Source organism: Pantherophis guttatus, chromosome 11 (assembly GCF_059756535.1).
Source record: "Pantherophis guttatus breed Tessera chromosome 11, ASM5975653v1, whole genome shotgun sequence".
In the NCBI taxonomy this organism is placed as follows: Eukaryota; Metazoa; Chordata; class Lepidosauria; order Squamata; family Colubridae; genus Pantherophis; species Pantherophis guttatus.
Genome location: NC_142073.1, coordinates 25,199,986 through 25,224,571, shown reverse-complemented (window position 1 = coordinate 25,224,571; position 24,586 = coordinate 25,199,986). Strand labels below are relative to the sequence as shown.

The window sequence follows — 24,586 nt, the reverse complement described above, 5'->3', positions numbered from 1 at the left end:
ACTGTTTACCACTTGAGGTTTTTGGCATACAAGGAAGGTGCTCGTCCATCTCTCTTGCAAACGCTTGCAATAGGAAGGGTTTACTTTTGGAAGGTGCAGAAAATATGAAGAACTTTACAGAGGGAATTGTTATATTGCATTACTTCTTAGTTACGTACACAAATTTCACTTAAACACAAGAAGTTCTTCCCCTCAAAAGCCGAGATAAAACCCAAACTACCTATCAGAATTCCCCCAGCAGGTTTTCGTGGCACAAGCAAATACGTTGATGACCCGGTGGTACTGTGAGCCTTCAAGGGGACAATAGATTTGCACCATGTGGAGCAGGCCAGCCCCGCAAACCTCACAGGACGGGTGGATCACAGGGACCGAGAGCCTCCAATCCTAGGAGAAAAGGGGAAGAACCCAACGTTATTTAACCTTCAATAACAGATCTTCCTTCCTTCCTTATTATTTATTGGTTCGATTTATATGCCGCCCTTCTCCGGAGACTCAAGGAGGCTTACAATGTGTTAAGCAATAGCCTTCATACTTTTGTATATACCTGCTTAGTAGGGCTTCCCCACCCCCAAGCGGTGTTCTTTTTATACAAAGTCAGCTTATTGCCCCCACAAACCGGGTCCTCATTTCACCTCGGAAGGATGGAAGGCTGAGTCAACCTTGAGCCTGGTGAGATTTGAACTCGCAGTAATTGCAGGCAGCTGATGTTACTTAACAGCGCTTTAGTCTGCTGCGCTCTTCCTTCCTTCCTGTTACCAAGCAGTGCCAGAAAAAGCCCCCAGGTGTGCTGGTTAGCCCGCCCTCCACACAGGTGGCCTAATACCTGCAGGTTCCCTGCAAAGGCAGCTGCTCTCCGCTCCCCTTCCCCCCCCCCAACTGCCCAGCGCCATAAGCTGGGCGGGTCCATTTCGGGCGAGGCTTTCAAGCCCCCCGAGAACACCCGGCTCCTCCGAGCTGGCACCGGCACGGCGTCCCGCTCCACCGCGGCTCCCGCAGAGGGTCGGCAGAGGCCGGAGACCCTCCCGAGACCTTCCAGCCCTTCGCTATTCCCGAGGGAACCCTCGCAGCCAGCCCGGCCTCCCTCTTACTGCCCCGCCCAGACCGCCAGGAGGAGGAGGCGGCGGCGGCCTCCAGCGGAACGGCCCCGGGTCCCCAACCCACCGGAGACCCGCCCAGCTTGCTGGCGGCGCCCTGCGACGGGAGGCCATCGCCCGGCGGGACGGCGGCGTCGCGCAGCCCCAGCAGCACCCGGGCCGGAGTGGTCGCCATGGCGCTTCGGGCCACCCACGTGGCGGAAGAAGCGGCAGGACGACCGGAAGCGCCCCGCCCTCGCGGAGACGGCAGGCGAGGGCGGCCAAACGTGGGCGCGCGAAGCTGTCCCTTTCCAGCCAGAAGACGGACTGCGGCGGCGGCTGCTCGTGGGGGGGGGGGGGGGGGGGCTCTCGGAACGGCGCCGGCCGAGGCCGTGGACGGGAACTTAGGGGAGGCAGGAAAGCGGCGGGACGGAGCTGGCGCGAAGGGACTGGCTTTCCCCGGGGGAGGGGCGCAAATGCTGCCGCGGCTGCGGCCACGGGAACTCGGCCTCCGGGAGAGGGGCTTGCTGATCGCGGGGCAGCTCCGTGGCCCACCCAGCCAGCCCCCTTCCCCGCAGGCCTCGCACGTCAAGCCAGGGATAGCAACAGGAAAGCCACCCGCCGTTTCTCTCTCGTGGCAGGCAGGCCTGTCCCTGCTAAGCGTTGGCAGTTGAAGAGGGGCTGCCTCCCTACAAGGTAAGGAGGCCATCCAACCGTTGATTCTGCGGCCCACAATCGCCTTTTTAAATATAAATGTGCAAAAACGGCATCCGTGGGATGAGGGTGAACATTCTTGCGCTCTTTATGGGCCCAGTCACAGGTTTTCAAAAGCAGAAATTGGAAATGTTGGTTTTCCTGCACATCAAGTGTATTTATTCTTTTTTTCTTTTGCTTCCTATTAGATGATCCTAATAGGGCAAACCTATTCTCTGTTATTTGACATTGAATGGTAATAGAAGAACGTGGACCATTAAGATGTAACATAAGAAAATAATCAAAAAATTAAAAACAAGTCCGGTTAAAATTGACACTAAGCACGTTTCCATCCAAAGCTGTGAGGCTGTAGGTTTAATTGATAAACTTTACATGGTCTTAAAACAAGTGAGCCAAAAGAATTGCCCCAAATATCTATGTCTAGAATATGATTGAGCTGTAAAGAAATTTCACAAAGATTACTTTTCTTATTGAATGGTTTTATTCTGGCTTAAGAGTAAGAAGGCCCACTTTTCCGTAGCAAGATACACTGAAGGGATGTCATGCTGCTGTTCATTGGGGTACAGTACACCCCAATTAGTAAACTCAAATAACTGATGGGTAAATTGAAACCAAATCATACCTTCATAATATCTCATTGGTATTTACAATTTATCTGGTTTAAATAAGTTTGGGACACCTTATACAGTATACATAGTTATTGCAACAATACAGCACTTGCCTTTTGTCTAAAAAGCCCTCTCCAAACTGTTCAGCATCATGATTTGTGGATTCCAAAAAGGCGTTCACATGCAGAATATTACTAAACAAAATCGTATCTATTTCTACAGTTGCCAAATACTTGACCTCATATGGAAATGAATTACAAAATACTTCCTTATAGTGCTATACAAAAAATATAAAATTACGGTTCTATCACTTTAGTATTCCCATTTGCCAACAGTGCATTTATCCACATTTTATCACTACTGAACACGAAGGAAAATGAACAAAAATTCAGCAAATTAGATAAAATATTTTAATCTTTGGATCCCTTTATTCTTGCGGCTTTCAGATATACATAAAAATACAAATTATTAAAGATCTGTATCTAATTATAACTTAATAGCAAAAGAAGTCATAACTAGTTATTCAGAATTAACCTCAGTTACTCCAAGCAAAATCACTCTAGTGAGACTGGGGTAAAAATGAACAGTCAATGTCTCCAAGCTACAGTCCATCAAAACTCTGGCAATCGCAGACACTAAGAAATCATTCTTAATTGAGTATGCCAACAATACAAAACAACATTTTAAGAATCGGCACATGGAGACATTTCATTTTTATTCCAGGCACATCAATAGGAACAAGAAGTCAGTGACTGGCTCTTTTTTCACTTACTATCATAACATGACCTGCAAACTGTGCATAAAGTGTTAAAGATTTATCTTTATCTAAATAGTCCCTTAGTGTGGTCCAATCCTACAGCAAGACCAAAAACTAGAAAATGGATTTCTTGCAAGAGAAATATTTTAATCCTTCTGAATAATGGAAGAACATTTCAAATATTTATTGGTAGTCAAAATATAAAAACAAACAAATTTAAAGCTGAAAAGCTAGAAAGAAACCCTCCAAACATGTGTTTAGCATTTCAACACGGCAGTTTTGTAGACTTAAAAATGTTTATTCTTAAAAAATTAGTTGCTTTTTATACAGCTATACAAAATCCCTAGTGTTTCTTTGGCAATGGGATAATCATGGAATTATACAACTATAAAAAGCTTCCTTTGCCCAAGAAACAGCATTTTCCATGTTTATACTTTCTTTACTGACAAACCGAATTTTTTTTTTTACTGCCCAGCATCCTATTTGACAAAAATTACAACTATCTGAAAAGAGATTATAGGATTTCAAATACAACCTTCACTGGATCAACACACTCACAGTACTGACGGCCTTCTGCATACAATTGTCTTTATAGCCTGCAGCAATTATAAAATACAATTTTAATTCAGAAAAACCCTTTCTGTAATGAAAAAAAAAATACTAAAACTCCACTGAAGTACTGCTTTATACTTTTAACTATATGTAAGAAAGTATTTAAGTTTTCTATCTCAAATATATTTAATATTCTTGTTTTTGAAGATGGCCATATTTTCAAAAAAAGTTACTCCTCCTTTGAAATTAAAAACGAACGCTAGTGCTGGTGAAGTTTTAACAGCAAATGAACATAATTCTTTGCAAAACCCAACACCTCCTTGGTACCATGAAGATCAGCAAGTCCACCTGCTTTCAAATTCTTTGTAGATTATGCTGCAACTTTGTTGTCTTTCTAAAAAGCAATACAAGATTAACATTATTTTTTGTTCAAGCTGGTATAAAGTCAATTTGATCAAAATCATAAACATCTTGAAAGATGGGCAGCCATACAAATTTGATAAATAATAAACTTGTCATCAAATTTTCAAAATGAATAAATGAGTTTCATTACATCTACTAGACCCTGCCACCTATCTGCTATGTAACATAAATAAGCTACAAGAATAACTACTGTACATCAAAATATGAATGGAATAGAACAATTTATGCCATGCATCTTCCTTTAGCACCTATGTTTGGTCTGTGAAAAGTCCCAATTCATTGCTATTGCTGGGGAGTATAGCTAATGATGTTAGACAGAGAAATGGTCTGACTTGATAAAAAGGAAATTTCACCATGAATTTGTAGCCCCTTTATTGTGCTGCTTAATTAATTCAATGAGGCCACCTACCAGTGGCGGAAAGGAAAGGAAAAACTGGCAGGAAGATTCATAGAACCATTTCAGGTTTTGTTTTCTATTTCATTGTACTTATAATATTATGCCAAATATATATTTGTAAAAATCATAAAAGATGTACTGAGATAATGGTACCATAATTAAAGAAAAAAGTGAGTGAATTATCTAAACTATTTTAGTTCTGTAAATAGCACTATAATTAGCAATTTACAGATAATAATATTGGTTATTGCCTTACCCTATATTCAAAATCTGCGAACTCCCTGCCACCACGGCCACCTCTGAATCCACCACGAAAACCCCGAGGAGCATTGAAGTTTCCTCTTGTGTTTCCACGTCCTCTACCTGCCCGGAAGCCACCTCCTCCTCCACTTCCCCCTCTGCCTCTGTATCCCCCCCGACCACGGTTTGAACGCAGTGGAATTCCAAATGTCTCTGCATTTATTCTTCTTTCCTCTGCCCAGTTTGGTCTTCGGTCTCTGAAAGATACAGAAGTGACACATTGCTGTTGCTTCAAGTTATGACCAATTTCTTCCTAAAAAGATACTTCCAGAAAATGACCACTAGGAATGCCAGGGTTAGTTAGCAAAATGAAAAGTAAAAACTGTATTACAGCATATTATGTAACCCCTTTCTCAGACCTTTAGTAGTGGACACCCAAAGGTGAATTTAGAAATGCCAACATCTTCATTAAGTTCCACTTGGGAGAGAACTGCGATCAGAAGGAATTCATTAAACTGTTGATAAACTGATGCAGTGCTTAGAAGTCTCAAATGTTTTTTTAAAAAATAGGTTGCACCTTTTTGCAAGAGAAAAATGATGAAACAACCTTGTCCACTGCCTCAGCCTTGGATTTTGAGAGAACCTGCCTGATGAGACTGAATCTCAGTGCCAGGTCTGCCATCTTCAGCATACTCTGCTTTGCTGGCATCCTTCCATAAAATGCAGAGGGGGAGAGATTGGGGAAGTAGGAGGGGGGAATGACAGGGTGACGGGAACCATAAGTGTCAATCCAGAAGAAGCCAGCCGATCAAGAACAGAGCTATGAGAACTGATTGTGAAACTCCAGCAAAGAGGCGCCAAATATCATTGGACACTGACAGTCAATGGGGGAGGGCCAGGGAAGAGGGAAAAATGCCGGTTTTGCGTGGGAATATTGAGATCCAGCTTTGCTTATGCTGTAACCATTTGACTTTAATAAAAGTAAACCTTTCACTTCAAAAATAGAGTTGAGGGTCTTTCTTTCCTAAATGCTCAAATCTGGACAAGCTCAGAAGTCTCCATCTATGGTTCATTAGTCCTGCAGCAAAATGAGTAGAGTAGAATGAACTGTGGCATGCCTGAATACAGAAGAAAGATTATACTTATAAAAAGAAGCTACTAGTATTCGCATAAGATAGAAATCATTTTTAATTGCAGACACTGCAATCAAAAGTTGCACCCACCTACATGCTGGACTAGTCCAGTTCATTCTACTGCCTTCATTCTGCTTAATATGAAAAAGAAACTTCAGTTCTCCATTCACATGCAAAATTCTGGCTCAGACATACTGCCTGTTAGTGTCAAAGGAATGCCATGTGTAGCTTGCTCAGAAAAACTTGGTACCTGTTGTCGTCACAGGAAATGTTATCAAAGAAAGACTTGGTTTTGTCATAGTAGCAATTGGGGCCAAGCGGGTCCTCATCATCTGCATTGCCTTCACTGTTTTGGGTATCCACACCTGAATCACCTTTATCTTCCCCGTTCACAGGTTTTTCAGGCTTATCCTCTAGAAAATCAAGGGGGGGGGGAAATGACCATCCTCAATGACCATTCTAGGAAAATAATCTCTGAAAAAAAGGCAGATAACCATCTAAATTCACTATCGCTGCCTGATCTTCTTGGGTGCAGCTGCTTTTGGAGCAGAACAGTTCAATGATTGCAAACAACATTGTCACATGGGGGAAAGGAACCCCAAAACTGGGAAGAAACACAAAATGGTTCTTTTAATTTTCTGTTTCTTTTCGTACTCTTTTACCACACTTTACCATATTCCTGTAAGTAGCAAAAACTAAAGTTGCACCAGGACAATCAGCTAGATCCAGATTTAGTTACACTTAGAATCAAACCACTTGAAATCATGATGTCATGATAATTTTCAATCTATTCTAAGCATGATTGGTATGAACTGAATCCACTGAAAACTGTATAATTACATTCTATTAACTCAGACTATTTGGCTACTTAAATCTGGTACATACAGTGTTGCATTTTAGAATGTAAGACAACTTTGCAAATTACTTTAGGGGAAAGGAAAATTATGTAGGAGAAAACTCAAAGACTTTGAATGTGTCTAAATGAAACCTCTCTTCAACAAAAACACCCATAACTCTTAACTCCAAAGTCAGCAAGCCTCATAAAAATAAAAAAGGCTCTGTTCACCACTTACCTTTCAGTTTTAGCTTATTATGAAATTCACGATCTATTTCATCTTTATTAAACTGTGCATTTGCACTTTCAAAGTCAAAATCCTTCTCAAACTTCATAGGAACATCCCGCCTAATACCAAACCTTCCTCTGCCTCCCCGATGACCTCCCCGGCTCCTCCGTGAAGGTGCACCTGGAACTGTAACCAAAAAAGAAAAAGAAAAATGAACAGGGTCTAAAGGCACCACAGATTTCCAGATTTTGGTAAAGAAACATCCTCAAATGACATTCAACATTGACCAATGGGCAATGTTCTGTTTGCTGATACTAATAATGTGAAACAACTTATATCTGATGTCACCAGATAAGATCAGTTTCCTGAAGACATACTGAATGTTTTATTTTGGATTAATTAGCTTAAAAAGTCACAGAAATCCTGAATTAATGTGTTTCATAAGACTGAAGATTGTTCTATTCGTCAATCATTTCAGGATCAAAAATATTTGCATTTTGGGTGAGACACAAACTCAACAGTCATCAGCGATGAAAACATACTAAGTATCCTTAGAAAGAAAGCTCATGAGTAAGGCCCCCTCCCAAATTCTCTCAGGAGAGGGAAGAAGTTGCTTTTTCTCTTTCACAAACAACATCCTTGTAATGTCTGAATAAGGAGCTAGCTGTTTGTGGATCAGAACTGAGATCCACTCTGGGCCTGGTTTATTCCAATCAGCACTGGCTGAAACAAGCCACCGTCTCTGTATGCAAGATGTTCTATCCAGTTGTTCTCATGTCCAAAGGAAGCAGAAAACGAGGGAAGGGGGGAGAATGTTCTTATATCTCAACCCTTTAAAGCCGGGAAGAAGTTTTATGGCATCATTGTGGTTTAGCCCACCCTATGGCAGAATGTTTGATTCTGAGAAGTGATTTCAGTTTACCTATTTGTCGCTTGTTTTCATTTCTTAGATGTTCTGTTTCACATCTTGTCACCTTCTGTGCTTCAGCTAGAAATAGAGGAAATGCAAATAATACTTATAATAAACAGATTAATAATTCTGCTTAGCACAAAAGCACAGAATTGATAGCAAGTGCAGTAGGGGTTTGTGAGAAAGCCGCCTTGTTCACTGCTTCAAATGCAGATGTACAAGATTTTCTGTGCACATTTGAAGTGGTTACATATCTGAAACAGGAGCTGTGCCTTTTGACCCCAGAGCAGAACGAACAGGGTCAGGGCATGCTTTGGTCTCTGCATAAAGGGCAAGTGGTCCTCGTTTAACAATCATTTGCTCTGTGGCCATTTGAACTCGCGATGGTGCTGAATGAGTGGTACTTAGGAATGGTCCTCAAGATTATGGCCATCGCAGAGTCCCTGTGGTTTACATGAACACAGCTCAGGTACTTAGCAATGAGCCTGGATTCCACCCATCACAGTGTCACGTCACTGTGATTTACGACCTTCCCTGCTGGTTTCCTACAAGCAAAGGCAATGGGGAAGCTGGGATCATGTGAGGTCCTTGCTTAGTGACAGTGACTGAGGCCTGCTAATTGCCATCGCTAAGTGGCATGGTCCAGTGAACCCCATTGCTTAGTGATGACTATTCTGGCCCCAATTACTGTCTTTAAGCAAGTACTACCTGTATGTTGGCAGTGGAAAGGTCAAGGCTGGTGGCATTTCCTGCATTGGTGCAGCAGCAGTGGCTAAGAAGGGAGAAAGAAAGGTGCTGGGAAGGTCAGAGTGGGAAGCCAGAGCCATGGGAGCAGGTGAGAGATGTTGCACTCTTAGCTCCTGAGGAGAGAAACATGACAGTGTGTGCTAGCCTTGCCCTAGTCATCCCACATCAGGCTTTGTCTCATCTGGGGCTTGGGAAGAATCAAAATATTCCTGGTTTCATTTCTGCCAAACTCTGGCTGACTCTAAAGGTTTAGTGGAACTCTCAGAATGTGATGGGTTTGTTTCCAGATTAAGAACCGTTACGTTTTCTGTTCTACATACGCCCCAGAACAAAAGGAGGAATTTTTCCAAGCTGGAATCCACCACGGAAGAGACTTCTCTGCTGCCAAAAGTATCTCCCCAGATACAAGACAGAGAAAGGCACCTCTCATTTTATCTCAAGGCCTGACATTTACCTGCAGGCAGATAATCACTATTCCACTTTAGCACATAAAACAAATCAAGATTCAATTACATGGACTTTCAAAAGGCCAACATGTCTAAAACACCCCATCAAACACAATGTTGCAGCAATATCACATTACAATAATATTCTACCTCTCCTGTGATCTTGGTGATCTAATGTTTTTTGGTTGATAGACCCAAGTGGTCGGTTTGAAATAGAACTTCTCCCAACTGGGACTGAGGCAGGTAAATGGGCCGTTTGCACTGCTTGTTCCAGAGTCGGACTCTTTCTCAAGTGATCTAAGGGAGGCGGGGTGGACCGAGCTGAAAGAGAAGCAGGAATACAGTATTAGTTTAGGCTAATATCCTTTAATCCTTTAAGGATGCCTTGAAAATCTACTAATTCACTTGAAGTAGTTGTAGCTTTCTCAAATAGAATTTAACTGGAAAGCCAGATGAAAATATTCCCCCTTTCTCATTTTAAAGAAAGGGAACTCGTCTTGTTGTAAATCTTTATCTTCAGTCACTAATTCACTTCCCATAAATTTTTCTCCTCTCTCTTTTAAGGAGGAAAGGATCCAGTAATACTGGATCTGCCAGACTTAGGTGTGGTGGATAATTTTATCACTTATTTAAATTTGTTCAAGACATGGCATTAATGTTCTATAGTCATTTTCTTAAGACAACAGCTTAAAAAGAGAGCCTGAACAAGAAGGAAATGGCTTTCTTAAGTTCTAGGAGATATGTTATCTGATTGGTAAAACAGATTGTGTATCCTCATTGCACAAATTAACTCTGTTTATTAGGAAAAGGCACAATAAAACACCTTTCAATTATGTTTAATTATTATGTTAATGTTATAACATTATGGGATTTCATTAATCAGATCACTGAACATTCTAAAAAGTAGTACTATTAATTATGTTTTCAGAAAGTTTTTTCTCCCAAGTGAAATGTATGTTCTGACATGTCTTTGAAACAGGTTATGAAATTATTCAAATAACAAAGCCAGCAGTAGATAGCGAAGGGCACAAACAATATTTTGAATTTTTAAGTTTGAAATATCTTGTTTTGAGCTCAAAATATTTTTGGAATCATAAAAGAGGACTGCAGCAATTCTGGTTAGGTTGGACCGACTGTTTTGAATTTGAGAAAAGGCATTCAGTTTTGAAATACATTGAATTTGAAATGTTTTGAATACCACTACAGAACAGACAAAATAATGTGTAATTATAGAGTAAAACGAACCAAATATAATTGTACTTGAAAGCCAGAGAATATAAATTAATATTTTCCTTATACCAAAGAACGTAGTACAGTAGTTTATGATCTTGAATTCTAGAGGAAAGGATTTTTCAACAGTAACACCACCCAAAATTCATAGAGTTCAATAAACCTAGACTCACTCAGGCCCAATCTAGGCCTGCAATTTATCAGAGCTTTTGTAAGCTTGCACCATTGTTGTCTGATGGAGTTTACTTAATCAACACCTCTTTTTTTTAAAAAAAAATCATATTTCTATGCCGCCCACTCTCCGAGGACTCTGGGCGGCTTACACCAAAGACAGTATACTAAATAGCATATTGCCCCCAACAATCTGGGTCCTCATTTTACCCACCTCGGAAGGATGGAAGGCTGAGTCAACCTTAGACTGAGATAAAGCTTTCAATAATGATGCAAGAATAGGGTTATACAGGCAGTCCTTGACTTACAGCCACAATTGAGCCCAAAATTTTGTTGCTAAGCAAAACAGGTATTAAGTGAATTTTGTCCCATTTTACCACCTTTCTTACTACAGTTGTTAAGTGAAATGCTGCAGTTGTTAAGTTAGTAACACTGCTAAGTGAACCTGGTTTCCCCATTGACTTTGCTTATCAGAAGGATGCAAACGGTAATCACATGACCCTGAGACACTGCAACCATCATACATATAGATACAGATTGACAGAGTTGGAAGGGACCTTGTAGGTCATCTAGTCCAATCCCCATGCCCAAGCATACATGCCAGTTGCCAAGTCTCCAAATTTTGAACATGTGACCATGGGGATGCTGCAGTGGTCATAGTGTGAAAAACAATCATAAGCCACTTTTTCCAGCGCTGTTGTAACTTTGGTCATTAAACAAATGGTTGTAAGTCAAGGACTATCTGTATATCCAACAAAAAACAGCATGAGAATCTAGGTTCCTTCTATGACAGGGGTGTCAAACTCAAGGCCTGGGGGTCAGATCTGGCCCATGGGGTGCTTATATCTGGCCCTCTGTGAGTGAAAATGGAGCTTGGGAGAGCTGTCTGTGGCCCTCCAGAGCTCCGTTTTCACTGGCAGAGGGTTGCAGGAGGCTGTCACAGCCTAAAACGGAGCTTGGAAGCCCATTTCCGTTGGCACAGTGGCTACCACAGGCGCCAACACAAGTGATGTCGAGCTCACCACGCCCCCTGGCCACACACCCCCAAGGTCAAACACAACCTTTATTTATTTATTTATTTATTTATTTATTTATTTATTAGATTTTTATACCGCCCCCTCTCCCGAAGGACTCGGGGCGGTGCACAGCCAAAGTTAAAAACATACAATATAAACAATTAACCTTGATGTGGCCCTCAATGAAATCGAGTTTGACACCCCTGTTCTATGATATGTTTGTTTGCATTTATAGCTGCTGACTAGTACACTTACGTAGAAAACAGACTACTCTCAAATAAGGATTTTAGAAATTATACCTGTAATTACCTAAGATCTAATGTGATCCAACATTCAAGGAACTTCAGCACAAGGCTTTAATATCCGAACAGGGCAGGGCATATAAAAATATTGTGCTATGCTTAAACCTGTGCTATCATTACTGTTTGGAGAGTAGAGCTTTACAGCAGGGGTCTCCAACCTTGGCAACTTTAAGACTTCTGGACTTCAACTCCCAGAGTTCCTCAGCCAGCTTCGCTTCACTGAGGAATTCTGGGAGTTGAAGTCCACAAATTCTTAAAAGTTGCCAAGGTTGGAGACCCGATTTATAGAACACCTATTACATTGTGGAATACATGACTGAATGAATGACAATTATAAGGAATATGAAAGGATTAATTCTCTACCTTGAGAGAGCTGTGTTTTTAGTGATCTTGCATCTGTGGTAAAAGTGGAACCAACTGCACTGTTTTGGGACAAGCTAGTACTCGCTGGAGTTTCTGTTCCAAACGATGTTAATGAATTTCCTGCATCAAGATAAAAGAAATGTTATTTTTACCTTTTTTTTAAACAGATGAAGTCACTCAGACACCTTGGGTGTCGGCTACGGGTAGAGAGCTCTATATGGGATTGCCCTTGAAGGCCACTCAGAAGCTCAACTCATCCAAAAGGGAGCATCTCAAAGAGCTTCAGGCATCCCTCTGTCCACTGTGCAAATCTCTTTTGCTTGTTGAAGAAAAAAACAATGCAGCTTACCAGCACCAACAGCCCCGAACTGCTGGCTCACTAAGGGGCTTGGACTAAACTGACTGTAAGCCGGCATTCTGCCGAAAGGACCATAAGATCCCACAGACTGGAATGAAGAAGTAGAAGATGATCCTAGAGAAGACTGAAGAAAACAATATTTGGAAGAGACTCATCAAGACAGTGAAAAATAGAGCCCCAAAAGAGATTTTGTGCCGTTTCCTAGAAATCAGCAATAAGAACAAAAGAGGCTCTTCTTTTAAGTCTTCACAATCAATGGCGTGCAAGAAATGCAATTGTCCTTTCATAAAAATTCATTTTACACATTGGAGACATACATAATTTTAATTTTCATCAATTCATCAGCCATTAATTAAGATAATAAAGTATGGAATAACAATGACTTCAACCTGAATACGAGGCTATGTCCACTAAAATTCTTAAGTTATGTTGGCCACTCCCTCTTATTCTATGTTTTGTTGTTCTAGCAGCAATATGCATGGCAAGTTAGCTTTTGTCACTTGCATGATTTGTACATTTGTTGATTTATAAACACTTGCTAAGGCATTTGCTAGCATTTTCCTCAGTGATGTGGAAAAGCATTGTTCAAAGACTCTGAACCATGGCACTTTCAACTGATTTGAGGCCCATTCCTCTAGTGTGCAGGAGGATTTCCCCATCCTGCCCAGAGGGGAGGGGAAATCCCTCAAAGCACTGGAGGAAGAGACTTCAAATTTAATATCCTCTCCATTTGCAACGTTCCCTGCTGGCTTCCCATTGACTTATTGGGGAAACTGGCAGAGAAGATTCCAGATGGTGATCACATGATTGCAGGGCACTTGGCAACTGGTCATAAATACGAACAGGCTGTCAAACACTCGAAATGCCTCCATGTGATGGGAAGCAGGTAACAGCATGGTGTTTTACATTGGTCAGAAGTGCCTTACGGCACCCATTCCAAAGCTGTCGTGACTGCAAATAGTCATTAATGATCAGCTGTAAGTCAAGGACTACATATTAGATATTGGCCTTGATCATTATTTTATTAATAATTATTTAAGATTCATGATATCCTGTTGGTAATTGTGTTATATGAAATTTAAGCTTTATTATTAGCAATTTAATAAATTAGTGATAATCAGCATTTCAGCATGGCATCCATGTCTCTTTTTTAAGTTTAGGAAATCACGTTTTTCCCTTGAGCCAAAGCTTTGATGTACAAAATCTAGCCTTTTCAGCAACCAAACGATAGAAGTGTCCTCTGAAGTTCTTTATTATTAAAGCTGCAAGTGTTAAAGAAACAAATCCCCGAGGACAAAAGGAAAAGATGTAACATACTTTAAGGATTTCTGCCTTTTTTCATGTCTAACAAAACAAAAGCCTTGATTGCACACCAATGCTATTGGTTTAATTTGTTGCTTTGCATATATAAAGCGTATGTATCATTTATTTCTGTACCCTATATAAAGACTTGCCCATTCCCTTAACAAATGCCTTTCACTTTGCCTCAAGTACTTGTAGTTCTACTGTTGGGGATAGAGGGAAGTGAAAAATCCATTGTGCAAAGGTATTGGGTGTTTTTCTCTCAAATTCAGGGAAATAGTCAGAAAATATTTATGTATAGTAACATTTAATGCACTTTAAAAAACACACACACACACTTTTCACAATTAGACCCGACTCTCATAAAACTCAGTGTGTTATAGTGTGGTACCTGAACAATTGCTGGATCTTGGGGAAGAGAACACTGTGGTTTAGGAGGTTCACAAACAGTTAAATCCTTAATATCACTTCCGCGGAATATAATGTATTCGAATACTTCATCACGAGGTGGTATAGGTCGATCCGTTGGTCTGTCTTCAGTTCCAAATGAACAAACTGCAGAATAAAACAATTTTATATCAATGTTATATGCAAACAAAGACTTTGAATCATTAAAGTATTTGCTCTAAGCCAGAGGTGTCAAACTAGATTTCACTGAGGGCCTTATTAGGGTTGTGTTTGACCTGGTGTGTGTGTGTATGTGTGTGTGTTTGGAGGTTGGGTTTGGCCAGGTCAACGTCACTCCTGTCAGGGGCACCTGCACACAGTGCGCGGCCCTCCCGAGCTCCGTTTTCACTGGCAGAGGGTTGCAAGAAGCCCAGGCGGCCAAAAACAGAGCTTGGGAGCCCGTTTTTGCTGGCAGAAGCACCGCAGGCCGGTCCTTCGCTGTTCTAAGGGCGGCCTCGCAGGCCAGATCTAAGTATCCCGTGGGCCAGATCTGGCCTTGAGTTTGACACCCCTGCTCTAAGCCATGGGTGTCCAACTGCACTGAGTGAAGAAGAATCGTTTTGGGCAATAGTTAATGTACATAAATCACATAGTAATGTTAAAGTTTACAATCTTGTGATGTGGCATTACTAGCTGTCCAGGGTTGCACGCAGTGGGCTGCAGGTTAGACATATCTGCTCTAAGGAATCCTAGAGCAATATTACTCATATATTTGGTCTACTATGACAATATTTTCAAATGAACATGTATTCTCAAAAATACAGGAGAGCTAAATAGAGGCATATCAATCTGAAACAATGTCTTATTTATTTCAGCATTTGCATACTGCTCAGTGATGAATCTACAATAACCTGTCACATCATGCCTAGCTACCAATGGTCCATCAGACACGAGCAACCAGAACCATCCACTGTAGTCTTAAGCAAAAAGTTTATCGTTAGTCACCGAAGTTACAAGAATCTCACCAGACTGACTACATTCCCTATGGAACGGCCAGGTATGCTGGAGAGATTCTGGAGGTCAGGCTTGTGCTGCTTTCTGCAGTGCAAGGACTTTAAGCTTGACCTTAACATCTCCCGCCACTCTAGCTGGAGATTCTATTAGAAAACACTGTTCAAACTAAACAAATTCTTACTAAAACAGTAATACCCTAAAGAGAAAATTAAGAACAGCTTCGAAGAAAGGAATAGCTGAAAACAATTCAGAATACTAAACATTTTAATTAATAGCAGCTTGAAATAAGAGCAGAGCCTCTTTAAAATATATTTCAAGGCTACAAAACAAGGAAACTTGCAAGCTACCTGCCCTTTCACTTGGATATAATTTTATTATTCTACAATGCCAATATTTTTAATCTGTCCTTTTAAATTAAATTTAAAACAAACAGCAGATATAGATATAGAGGTGGAACATCTGGGAGTAGCAGGCTAGTGACGTCAGTAGTGTTGGCTCTTCAATGCATCCGTTGGTTTAGAGAAAAAGCAGGCCAACTACACTCCTTGCAGAAACACCTGAAGTGCCATTTAGATCGACAAACTTGATTCCGAACAAGTAGTAGTCCACATTTAGCAATCACAATTGGGACCGGCAACTTGACCATCAAGCAAGACCATGACTATGCTTATGATCCTTACTTCACTTTTCCTTTGCTTTACTGGGCTGCCAAGGTCCAAAATGCGAGAGGCCATAGTTACTTTTTCATCATTGCTTTAACTGCAGTCACTAAAGAAAAACTGCTTGTATTGTGTGGGGGAAGAAGTCTTTATAGAACAGGGATGGGCAATTAATTTCCCCAACAGACCACATGAGAAACTGAGACTGTTTTGGAAGGCCAAACCAATAGGCTGAACTTAAATTTGCTTAATATTAAATTGATTTATAAAAAGCAGTAAATTATATGGTTTTAGTTAGCTGCTACTGGTAAGAATACACACTCCAATTAGGCTATGAAAATGTGGAGCATCTCAAATTACAGCAGTAAGAAATAGTAAAAACACCAATCATTGTATCATTATTTCATTTTATTTTCAACATAACATACTGCTAACCTTCACAAAAAAACCCAACAATACTGAAAATGTATATGCTTTGCAATATGTTAAAAGACCTGCAATTAATTAACTTTATACAAAAAGCAGTAAGTGCCTTTGATGTTTTTCAGTTCTTTTTTCTCATTCAAAGAGAGAAATTCAGTCTGTCTTGGGACGGAACAAGGGCACTGAAGTCTGGTTCAATGTCTGAGGTTGATATGCGAAGGACAGCTGATAGGTGATCATGAGTGAGAGAAGATCTATATCTGGATTTGTTGAATTTCATCACAGAGAATGTTTGTTCACATTTTTAGGTAGATCCAAAGAGAATTAACATCTTCTGAGCATGCCTCCTCATGTGTGGAAAGTCCTCCTCCACTTGGAGAGAAAAGTAAAAACCCAGCAGTGATGCTGACTTAAAAGGGCTCTGCCAGTAGTGTATCAAACGGCAGGTCAATGAATTCGAGCTGAACATTGCTGGGTGTATTATCTACACTGCAGAATAGTTAAGGGAGGAAAAAATCAAGTGAATTTATTCTCAACTATTCTGAAGTTTTGAAATTGCCTTGGAAACTCACCACGCAGTGCACTTAATAACATGGACAAGTATCTGCAAGGTTGATCAGCTGATGGTGTGGCTTCCTTTAGTGTTGGCAAGCGGGTAAGAATGTTGGCCTCCCTTTGGCTTGAAAGAAACTGCAAATTTCTCATGATCTGACTGTTGTGTAGTCCCCCAGGCCACATCCAGCCCTTGTCTGGCCTATGTGAGGTCAACTGGAAAGTAGGAATCAAATGTAAATAAGCTCCCCACAGGGTCGGAAGATATTGAGTCAAGTCAGGCTCTGGCAGCTGTGTGCCAGCCTATGTCCTGTCTAGGCTCTCATCCAAAGCCAAGGAGAAAAAGTCAAAATTGTCTGCTTTGTTTGGCAGCTGAAACTCCAGATTTCCTGCAATGCCCTCAATCTTTTTAGTTATGGTTCATTTAGATAGGGGCACATTCTTAAATGCCTCTTTTTTTTCTTGGAACACAGTAGCGCTGTAGAGTCCACCAAACACTCCTTGATAAATTCCCCATCAAAAAATGGCTTACTGTTTTTTGCGATTTTGTGAGATACTCCTGGATGTGTGAAGCTTGGCAAAAAACAATCTTGTTCATTTTCCAGCTTAGCTAGCAAAGCATCAGATGCTGGTGCCCACTCTGCATCAGTCAAGCTGTTTAACTTCTCTCTGTGTTTAGTCACAGAGTAGGGATTCAAACTGTAATCCTTAAACAAAGCGATCCGTATTTCACAAACTAAGCACACAGCTTTACCTTTGACTTCAGTAGAGAAACACTTACAAGTCCACATCCTGTTAAAAATTCTACAGATGGACACAACTAAAAGGTTAAAACAACATAGTGATCATAAGTTGAGGACTACCCATATGCTGTGGCAACTGCTTCTCACCCAGGTAGTCAAGTCACAACATTGCTGAATAAAGGGACATGTCCGGTCTCTGAAGTTGCAGATGTTGCAGCATCCCATGATCAAGTGACCAAAATTTGGATGCTTGATAGCCCATCCACACCTATGGGCACAACTCCTCCCACCTACATATCTTCCCCATCTATGCTCTTTTAGCCCCCTGAACTCTGCAGCCCCTACTGCCCTTCACCATTTTCCTGCTCCCACTGATGATGCCATGCCTGGTCCTGTGCTGGCTGTCTCTCTGTCTCTGTCTCTGTCTCTCTCTCTCTCTCTCACTCTCACACACACACACATATACAAAACTGTGGTTTAGTGGGTTCTCCTGCAACTCCCTTCACCAAAAACCCAGAACTGTCCCAATTAAGTCCAGCCACAAGCAGACCGATGCTAGTCCACAGAGCAATGGCCAAGGAGTCCACAAGGCACTTGAAAGTGTCCCAACCAAAATTAAATCCACAACACAAGAGGGTTCACGAAGCAAGAAAGGCCCAGAGTTCACAAGGCACGATCCAAGTCAAGGCACATTGTCAATCCAAAGCAAGAAAAGAATCACAACGACCAGAAAACAGACGGCTAGGAAATGAAGACGATGTTCCCAGCATGGCTTCCCTCTGTCTGCTGTGCTAAAAAGCCAACTTCTGGGGCAGCCCATCAAGAAGGGCGAGGCTGCCTCCTTAGGAGTAATCTGGCTGACCTTCTCTGCTCCTGCCTTTTCTCTGCCCTGCGTGTTCTTGGATCAGTGCAGGAGGCAGTTCCTCTTCCCCATCACTGGCCGGCTCCAGCTGCATGCTTTCCCCACCTGAAGGCTGTCCTGCTGTAGCTCTGTTTCAGCCCAATCCCTCTCAGACGGCTGCTTGGAGCCATTGGCCAACTCCCCTCCAGACGGGCCTGCAACTGGTTCATTCTCCTCCGAGCTGACATCTGGAGATATATCTGGGGAAGCGTCCCGAGGAGTCATCACAGGTCCTTAACAAGATAACTGCTAGCCATATAAAGTTCTCTTCCCAAGGTGGCAAACGGCAGTTTCCTCACAGGACCTGGCTAAGATGGCCTCCCATGGCCAGCAATTGTCTCATGAAAGGCCAGGCTGGGCACGCCTTGACATCAGCAGGAGCAAGAAGATGGCAAAGATCAGCTGGGCCAGTGGAGCACAGGGTGGCAGGGACCTTGGGGGTGGGGGGGACTGACTGTAGCTGAGCCAGGGCTGATGCTGCTATGGCTTTGCGCTGCCAATGCAGTGTGGCATCCCACGGTTGACTTTGCACTGTGTGGCTGCAGCAACTGGTCTTCATGTTGTGGTTCAGGGCTTCTTGCAGTCTCAGAGTCATGGCACACCAGAAGTGACTGAGCAACAGTGTGGCAAGCAGCCCCAAAGCCTTACAGTTATGGTGCTACTTGTACTGCAAGGCAGGGAGCAGGACACCCAAAAGGCAGAGATTTGGGGGTGGGGGGGGAGAGAAGACAGGTGGGGAAATTGGAAGCAGTCTTTTTCATTACTGAGGGTTGGGGTTGGGAGGGACCAAGCTTGAAATGGCTTGGATTGGGGTAGATCCTTGGTTAATGATGGGTAGAATTTGATTAAGGACGGCAATGGGGAATGCCCATATTGCAGTCGCTAAGCAATGTGTTCATATGACTTCGCATTTGAACTGCATCGCTTAGTGATTAAAAATCCAGCCCCAATTATGGTCATAATTCAAGGACTACCTATATACCAAGAGGCACACCACGCAACACATGACTGCCCAGAAATATTTTATCTGCTTTTAGTATTTCCATGTTGTTAATTTTCTGAATTTTCTGCAAGTTGTTCTTGAGCATCGATTCATTTTTATAATCCAAATCTCTAATTTTGACTGACAAATTGAATCTTTTAAAATACCACTATATCACGTCAGAATATACTGTGAAATAGAAGACAATCAATTCCCTAAACTACTCTATTCTCCACACCTCAATAGCGTAGTTAGCCAAATGATTTGTGAAATCTGGTACGCCTCTAATCAAATCAAACATCAGACAACCAAAATGCAGCAGCTACATTAAACAGCACAAACCCAAAAGTGTAGTCTTGTCCCAATCTGTACACAACCATCAAGGACAAGAAGCATTTCTACTTTTACAGATCCAGCTTTCCAGGACTGTCCCACACAGAACTCACAAGCAGGAGCATCAGATGGGCAGGAAGCCCTCACCAACCACAATTAGGACTGGCAACTCTGTTGCTAAGTGACATGGCCATAAAGTGAAGTATCATGTTACCGTGTCCAACTTACAATGGCAGTTCGTCAGTTCTAGCTGCCATTGTTAAGGAAATCACCACGGATCACTGATCACAATATCTTACAACCCTGTGACTTCCTGCAGGTTTCCCCATTGAGTTTGTTTGTTGGAAGGTTCCAAGTGGCCATGGGATGTTGTGACTGTTATACAGGTAGTCCTTAACTCACAAACATTTGTCTAGTATAGTTTGTAGGTAAGACACTGGAAAAAAAATGACTTATGGCCAGTTTTCACATTTATGATCGTTGCAGTACCCCCATGGTCACATGACCAAAATTCAGGGGCTTGACAACTGGCATGTACAGGTAATTCTTAATTTACAACAGTTCGTTTAGTGACCGTTCGTTTAGCACTGAAAAAAAATGACTTATGACCATTTTTCACACTTACCTTTGTAGCAGCCCCATGATCATGTGATCAAAATTCAGATGCTTGGCAGCTGATTCATACTTATGACTGTTGCTGTGCCCCAAGGTCATCTGATCACCTTTTGCAACCTTTTGACAAGCAAAATCAATGGGGAAGCCAGTAACAATCGTGTTACTAACTTATCAGCCAATGCAATTTGAGCAATTGATATTGGCATATTATACATGTTTCCACAGTGAAAAGCTAACAGCATTTTTAAATACTGACCAGACTTAAAAATATCTTACAACCAAGGTGACCAACCAAATACAGAAATTATGTACCAAGGAAAACAGAACTTTTCAGTATATTTAGAAAATAATCATAACAATTGGAAAATGTGAATTACTATGGAAGCTGTTATACTATGGAATCAGACTATGCCTGGCTTCCTTTTTACAGGCTGAGCTGAGCTATCTTTTGTACCTTCTGCCTGCAGCAACAGTTTAAACATCAGGTCTCCCTTTACAAAATTTCAGTCAAATACTGTACTGTGGTTCCTATAATTTGGGTAAGCAGAGTTTGCTTAGTTAGTCAAGATGTTTTGCCTGTAATCAAATTTTGTCTTCATTTAATGTTTCCTGGGGAAGTGACACAAGTTCTCTTTTTCACATCTGTCTGCTGCTTGCTATGTCTACTTCACAGTCAAATTCAAAACTAATAGTTCTTATACTTTGAACTACAACTCACACCTCCAGCAAGAGTTCCAGTCCCCCCATACAGGGACAGTTGGATTGACAACATCTTCAGGTTCAGCTAAGATCCCAATTTACGTGTCCAACAACTTCAGACATTAATCTGGAAATGTCTACCTGAAGATGTTGAAGGGCCGAAAAGGCTTCTGAAATGCACAACACATGTTGTACCAAAGAATTATTTCCAAAAAGTGACACTATTTCATACAGTAAAACTGGAAGGAATGAAAAACAGAACAGAAATATTTACCCAAAAGGTTGGGATCTTTGCTATTCTATCCACTCTAAGAGTATCTAAAGACTTAATTAGTTGAGGCTGAGGAAGGCTGATTCCATCCTTTCTAAGGTAGGTAAAATGAGGACCCAGATTGTGGGGGCAATAAGATGACTTTGTATAAATATACAAAAGTATGAAGGCTATTGCTTAACGCATTGTAAGCCGCCCTGAGTCTCCGGAGAAGGGCGGCATATAAATCAAATTTTAAATTTTTTTTAGTGAGGATTCTTTTTTAAAAAAAAAAAGACAAAAGGGATGAAACTCAACAAACAATAATGTGGAGTGGAAGCAGAAACAAGATCAAGTATTGAAATGATCTAGGAAAGGCGTTAAAAGTAAAGGGGGGGGATCTTTGAAAACAAAATACCCTGTCAATGCTCATTTTCGCAAATAATACCGTTTCGAACCACCCAAAGGCTCTTTTTATTCAGAGTTGCAAAGGCGACTCGGGCTTAAGGCGGGGGAATCGTCGCGTCAACCACAGAAGGCAAAGGGACCATGTTAACAGGCCACAGCCGTTTCTATTTTCCTCTCCAAGACAAACGCAGCAACAGGCCGATCGATGAACCGGCTGCCAAAGGCCAACGCCGCCAAGCCCTCGGCTTCCACCAGGAGACAGGGGGGGGGGGAGGGACGGGTCCCCGTGTATGAGTGTGTGGGGGACGGCCGGCCGACGAGGGCTTCGCGGCCCCGGATCTCTCGCTCGCGCCGAGACGCGGCCCTGCCTCCCGATACTCCACGCCGACGACCCGCGAAGGAGGCCCTGGGAAGCCCGAGGAGCGCCCGGCCTCACCCTTGGCGAGGGCCACGGTAGAGTTCTCGGTGTCGATGGTGTAGAGGATGCCCTCGTAGCGGATCTCGGCCTTGGAGATGAGGCTGATCTTGCTGCCGATGTATGGCGTGCCCCCACTCATGGCGCCGCCGACCTCGCCCGCCGCCGACTCCGCTTCCTTTCCGCGCCAGCGGCCTCCGGGCTACAGCCGCCCCAACGCTCCCAATATGGCGGCCACCGCCTTCACCAGCGCCACGAAATGGATGCCGGGAAACAGCGGCCACATCTCGCGAGAACCCCGGAGAAAACGGGGGCCGGGAGATTGGAAGGCCGCCGCTATGAATGTTGGGAGTTGTAGTCCAGGCGGGCTCGGATCGCCTGTCAGGCCGGTTGATGCCCGAGAGTCGCGGCCTCCACAGGCCTCCGCCGCCACGACGGTCTTTGTGTCGCTCTCGGGGCCGGCTGCTTGGTCGCAGCACCGGCCAGAAAGAGCATCTCTGTCCCGGGCTTCGCGGCCCCCTCAAGCAGGGGGGCCTCTGCCGCCGCAAGGCCCTCCTCCTGCCGGCTCCTCCTTTTCCGCCGCCGGGCCGAAGGGCCCCGTCTCGCCTGGCGGCCACCTGAATTCCACGGGGACGCCGGACCTTCTTCTAGCGCTCCGAGAAACAGGGCGAAGAGGAGAAGGCCGCGCTACCCGCGGGGAGATTTTCCCCCGGGAGGGCCGTCGAGGCGGCCGAGGGATCCAGGCAGGGCTGGCGACCGTCGCGGGCCCGGAGGTTTCGATCTGCCTCGGGGCGGCTGGCGCGGGAGGAGCCCGAAGGTGCCTGGCCTGGAGGAGAAGGCCTGAGGAGGCGGCTGGGTGCAGCTCCCTGGCACGAGGGGGGGAGGAGGCTCCGAGTCAGGCATCTCGACCCCCGCCCGGAACTCTGAATATTGGGAGTTGTGGGAGGCTTAAAGCCTTCAAAGTTGACACACAGAAACCTCCAAGTAGCCTCAACGACCCTCTAAAACGGGGTTCCAACCTTTTCTGTACCCCGCACCCCCAGGACGCTTCTGACATTATTTTTTTATTTTGATTTATATGCCGCCCTTCTCCGGAGACTCAGGGCGGCTAACAAGGCGTTAAGCAATAGCCTTCCTACTTTTGTATATTTTATACAAAGTCAGCTTATTGCCCCCACAAACCGGGTCCTCAATTTACCTACCTTAGAAAGGATGGAAGGCTGAGTCAACCTTGAGCCTGGTGAGAATTGAACTCGCAGTAATTGCAGGCAGCTGGAAGCTAAATACTACCTTTATCAGTAGCATTAGTCTGCTGCGCCACTCAGGCTCCTATATATATTCTCCCACCCCTTAAAAAAACAATTCCTTGCATATAGTTATACATCAACACTATAATTTTGAAACTTCTAAACCCAAGTTTTCGCACCCCTTGGAATATCATCTTGCACCACCACTACCACCCCACCCCACCCAAACCCCTGCTCTAAAAGGATGCAAATGACCAGCTGTTTGCAAGGAATATAAATCCTTCTGTTCCCCACCATCCAGTGAGAAGTGAAGAAGCTTCCTGGATGAGAAGTGAAACGTCTTCAAAGAAAAGCAAGAAAGTCCAGTTGACTCTTGAAAAAACACCTTTGGGGCCTTCAAACTTGTCTGGCACTGCGGCCCATTCAGAAAGAACTTTAGAAGAACTTTAGATGAGGCACTTCTTCACACTATTTATTCATTATTATTATTTTTTAATTTTATTTATATGCCGCCCTTCTCCGGAGACTCAGGGCGGCTTACAATGCATTAAGCAATAGCCTTCATACTTTTGTATATTTATACAAAGTCAGCTTATTGCCCCCACAAACTGGGTCCTCAATTTACCTACCTTAGAAAGGATAGAAGGCTGAGTCAACCTTGAGCCTGGCGAGATTTGAACCTGCAGTAATTGCAGGCAGCTGATGTTAATAACAGTGCTTTAGTCTGCTGCGCTACCAGCGCTCTTTATCAAATGTGTATAAAGCCATCCATCCCAGGATTGCGTAGTGTAGATCAAAATACTTTCTCCTAATCGATCTGTGCAAATCCACTCCCAGTAGATCAGTGGTCCCCAACCAGTGGGAGCCTACAGGGAATGGATTTGCACAGATTGATTAGGAAAAAGTGTTTTGATGTAAGCTACACAATAATGGGATGGACGACGATACATATTTGGCAAATAAATGAATAAATAGTATGAAGAAGTGCCTGTTCTAAATTTCTTTCCAATTGGCTCCATGATGGCCTTCACCCCATTATTTTATGCACCTTCACCTGCACCTTACCACAACACCCCCTTGCATGCCTGCTGTATTCCACAACCTCCCTCCCCGACCTCATCCCAGGCCCAGCACTCAGTGCCACTCCAAAGC

At 43.1% G+C, this 24,586-nt stretch overlaps 2 protein-coding genes across 6 annotated transcripts in view; both read right to left on the bottom strand.

The window, feature by feature from the left end:
- Positions 1-24,586, bottom strand: part of PDCD2L (programmed cell death 2 like) — a 539,967-nt gene that overhangs the window by 9,937 nt on the left and 505,444 nt on the right. The window contains exons 1-3 of one of the 5 annotated variants that reach the window (XM_087877129.1): positions 1,158-1,331; positions 633-749; positions 221-384 (exon numbers count right to left, since the gene is read on the bottom strand). In XM_087877129.1, the coding sequence (XP_087733255.1) occupies positions 221-318 (98 nt within the window). In that variant the 5' untranslated portion in view covers positions 319-384; positions 633-749; positions 1,158-1,331. Of the gene's footprint in view, positions 1-220; positions 385-632; positions 750-1,157; positions 1,396-24,586 lie in introns of those variants that run through there. The other 4 variants (XR_015729611.1, XM_034425564.3, XM_034425565.3 and 1 more) reach the window with 4 other exon arrangements.
- LSM14A (LSM14A mRNA processing body assembly factor) lies at positions 2,250-22,410 on the bottom strand. Its single transcript, XM_034425563.3, has 10 exons — positions 22,209-22,410; positions 14,198-14,361; positions 12,496-12,628; positions 12,147-12,266; positions 9,215-9,385; positions 7,884-7,949; positions 6,971-7,147; positions 6,148-6,310; positions 4,781-5,021; positions 2,250-4,098 (listed from the first exon to the last, which is right to left on the bottom strand). Exons 1-10 carry the CDS (start codon positions 22,327-22,329, stop codon positions 4,075-4,077), a joined length of 1,380 nt encoding a protein of 459 aa, XP_034281454.1. The 5' UTR covers positions 22,330-22,410; the 3' UTR covers positions 2,250-4,074.

Excerpts from the sequence above, each read along its gene's own strand:
- LSM14A (XM_034425563.3), bottom strand. The coding sequence starts at position 22,329 with ATGAGTGGGGGCACGCCATACATCGGCAGCAAGATCAGCCTCATCTCC. Across the intron at positions 14,362-22,208 it reads TACCGTGGCCCTCGCCAAGG|TTTGTTCATTTGGAACTGAA; the intron begins GTGAGGCCGGGC and ends TTTATTCTGCAG. Across the intron at positions 5,022-6,147 it reads ATTTCCTGTGACGACAACAG|AGACCGAAGACCAAACTGGG; the intron begins GTACCAAGTTTT and ends TGTATCTTTCAG.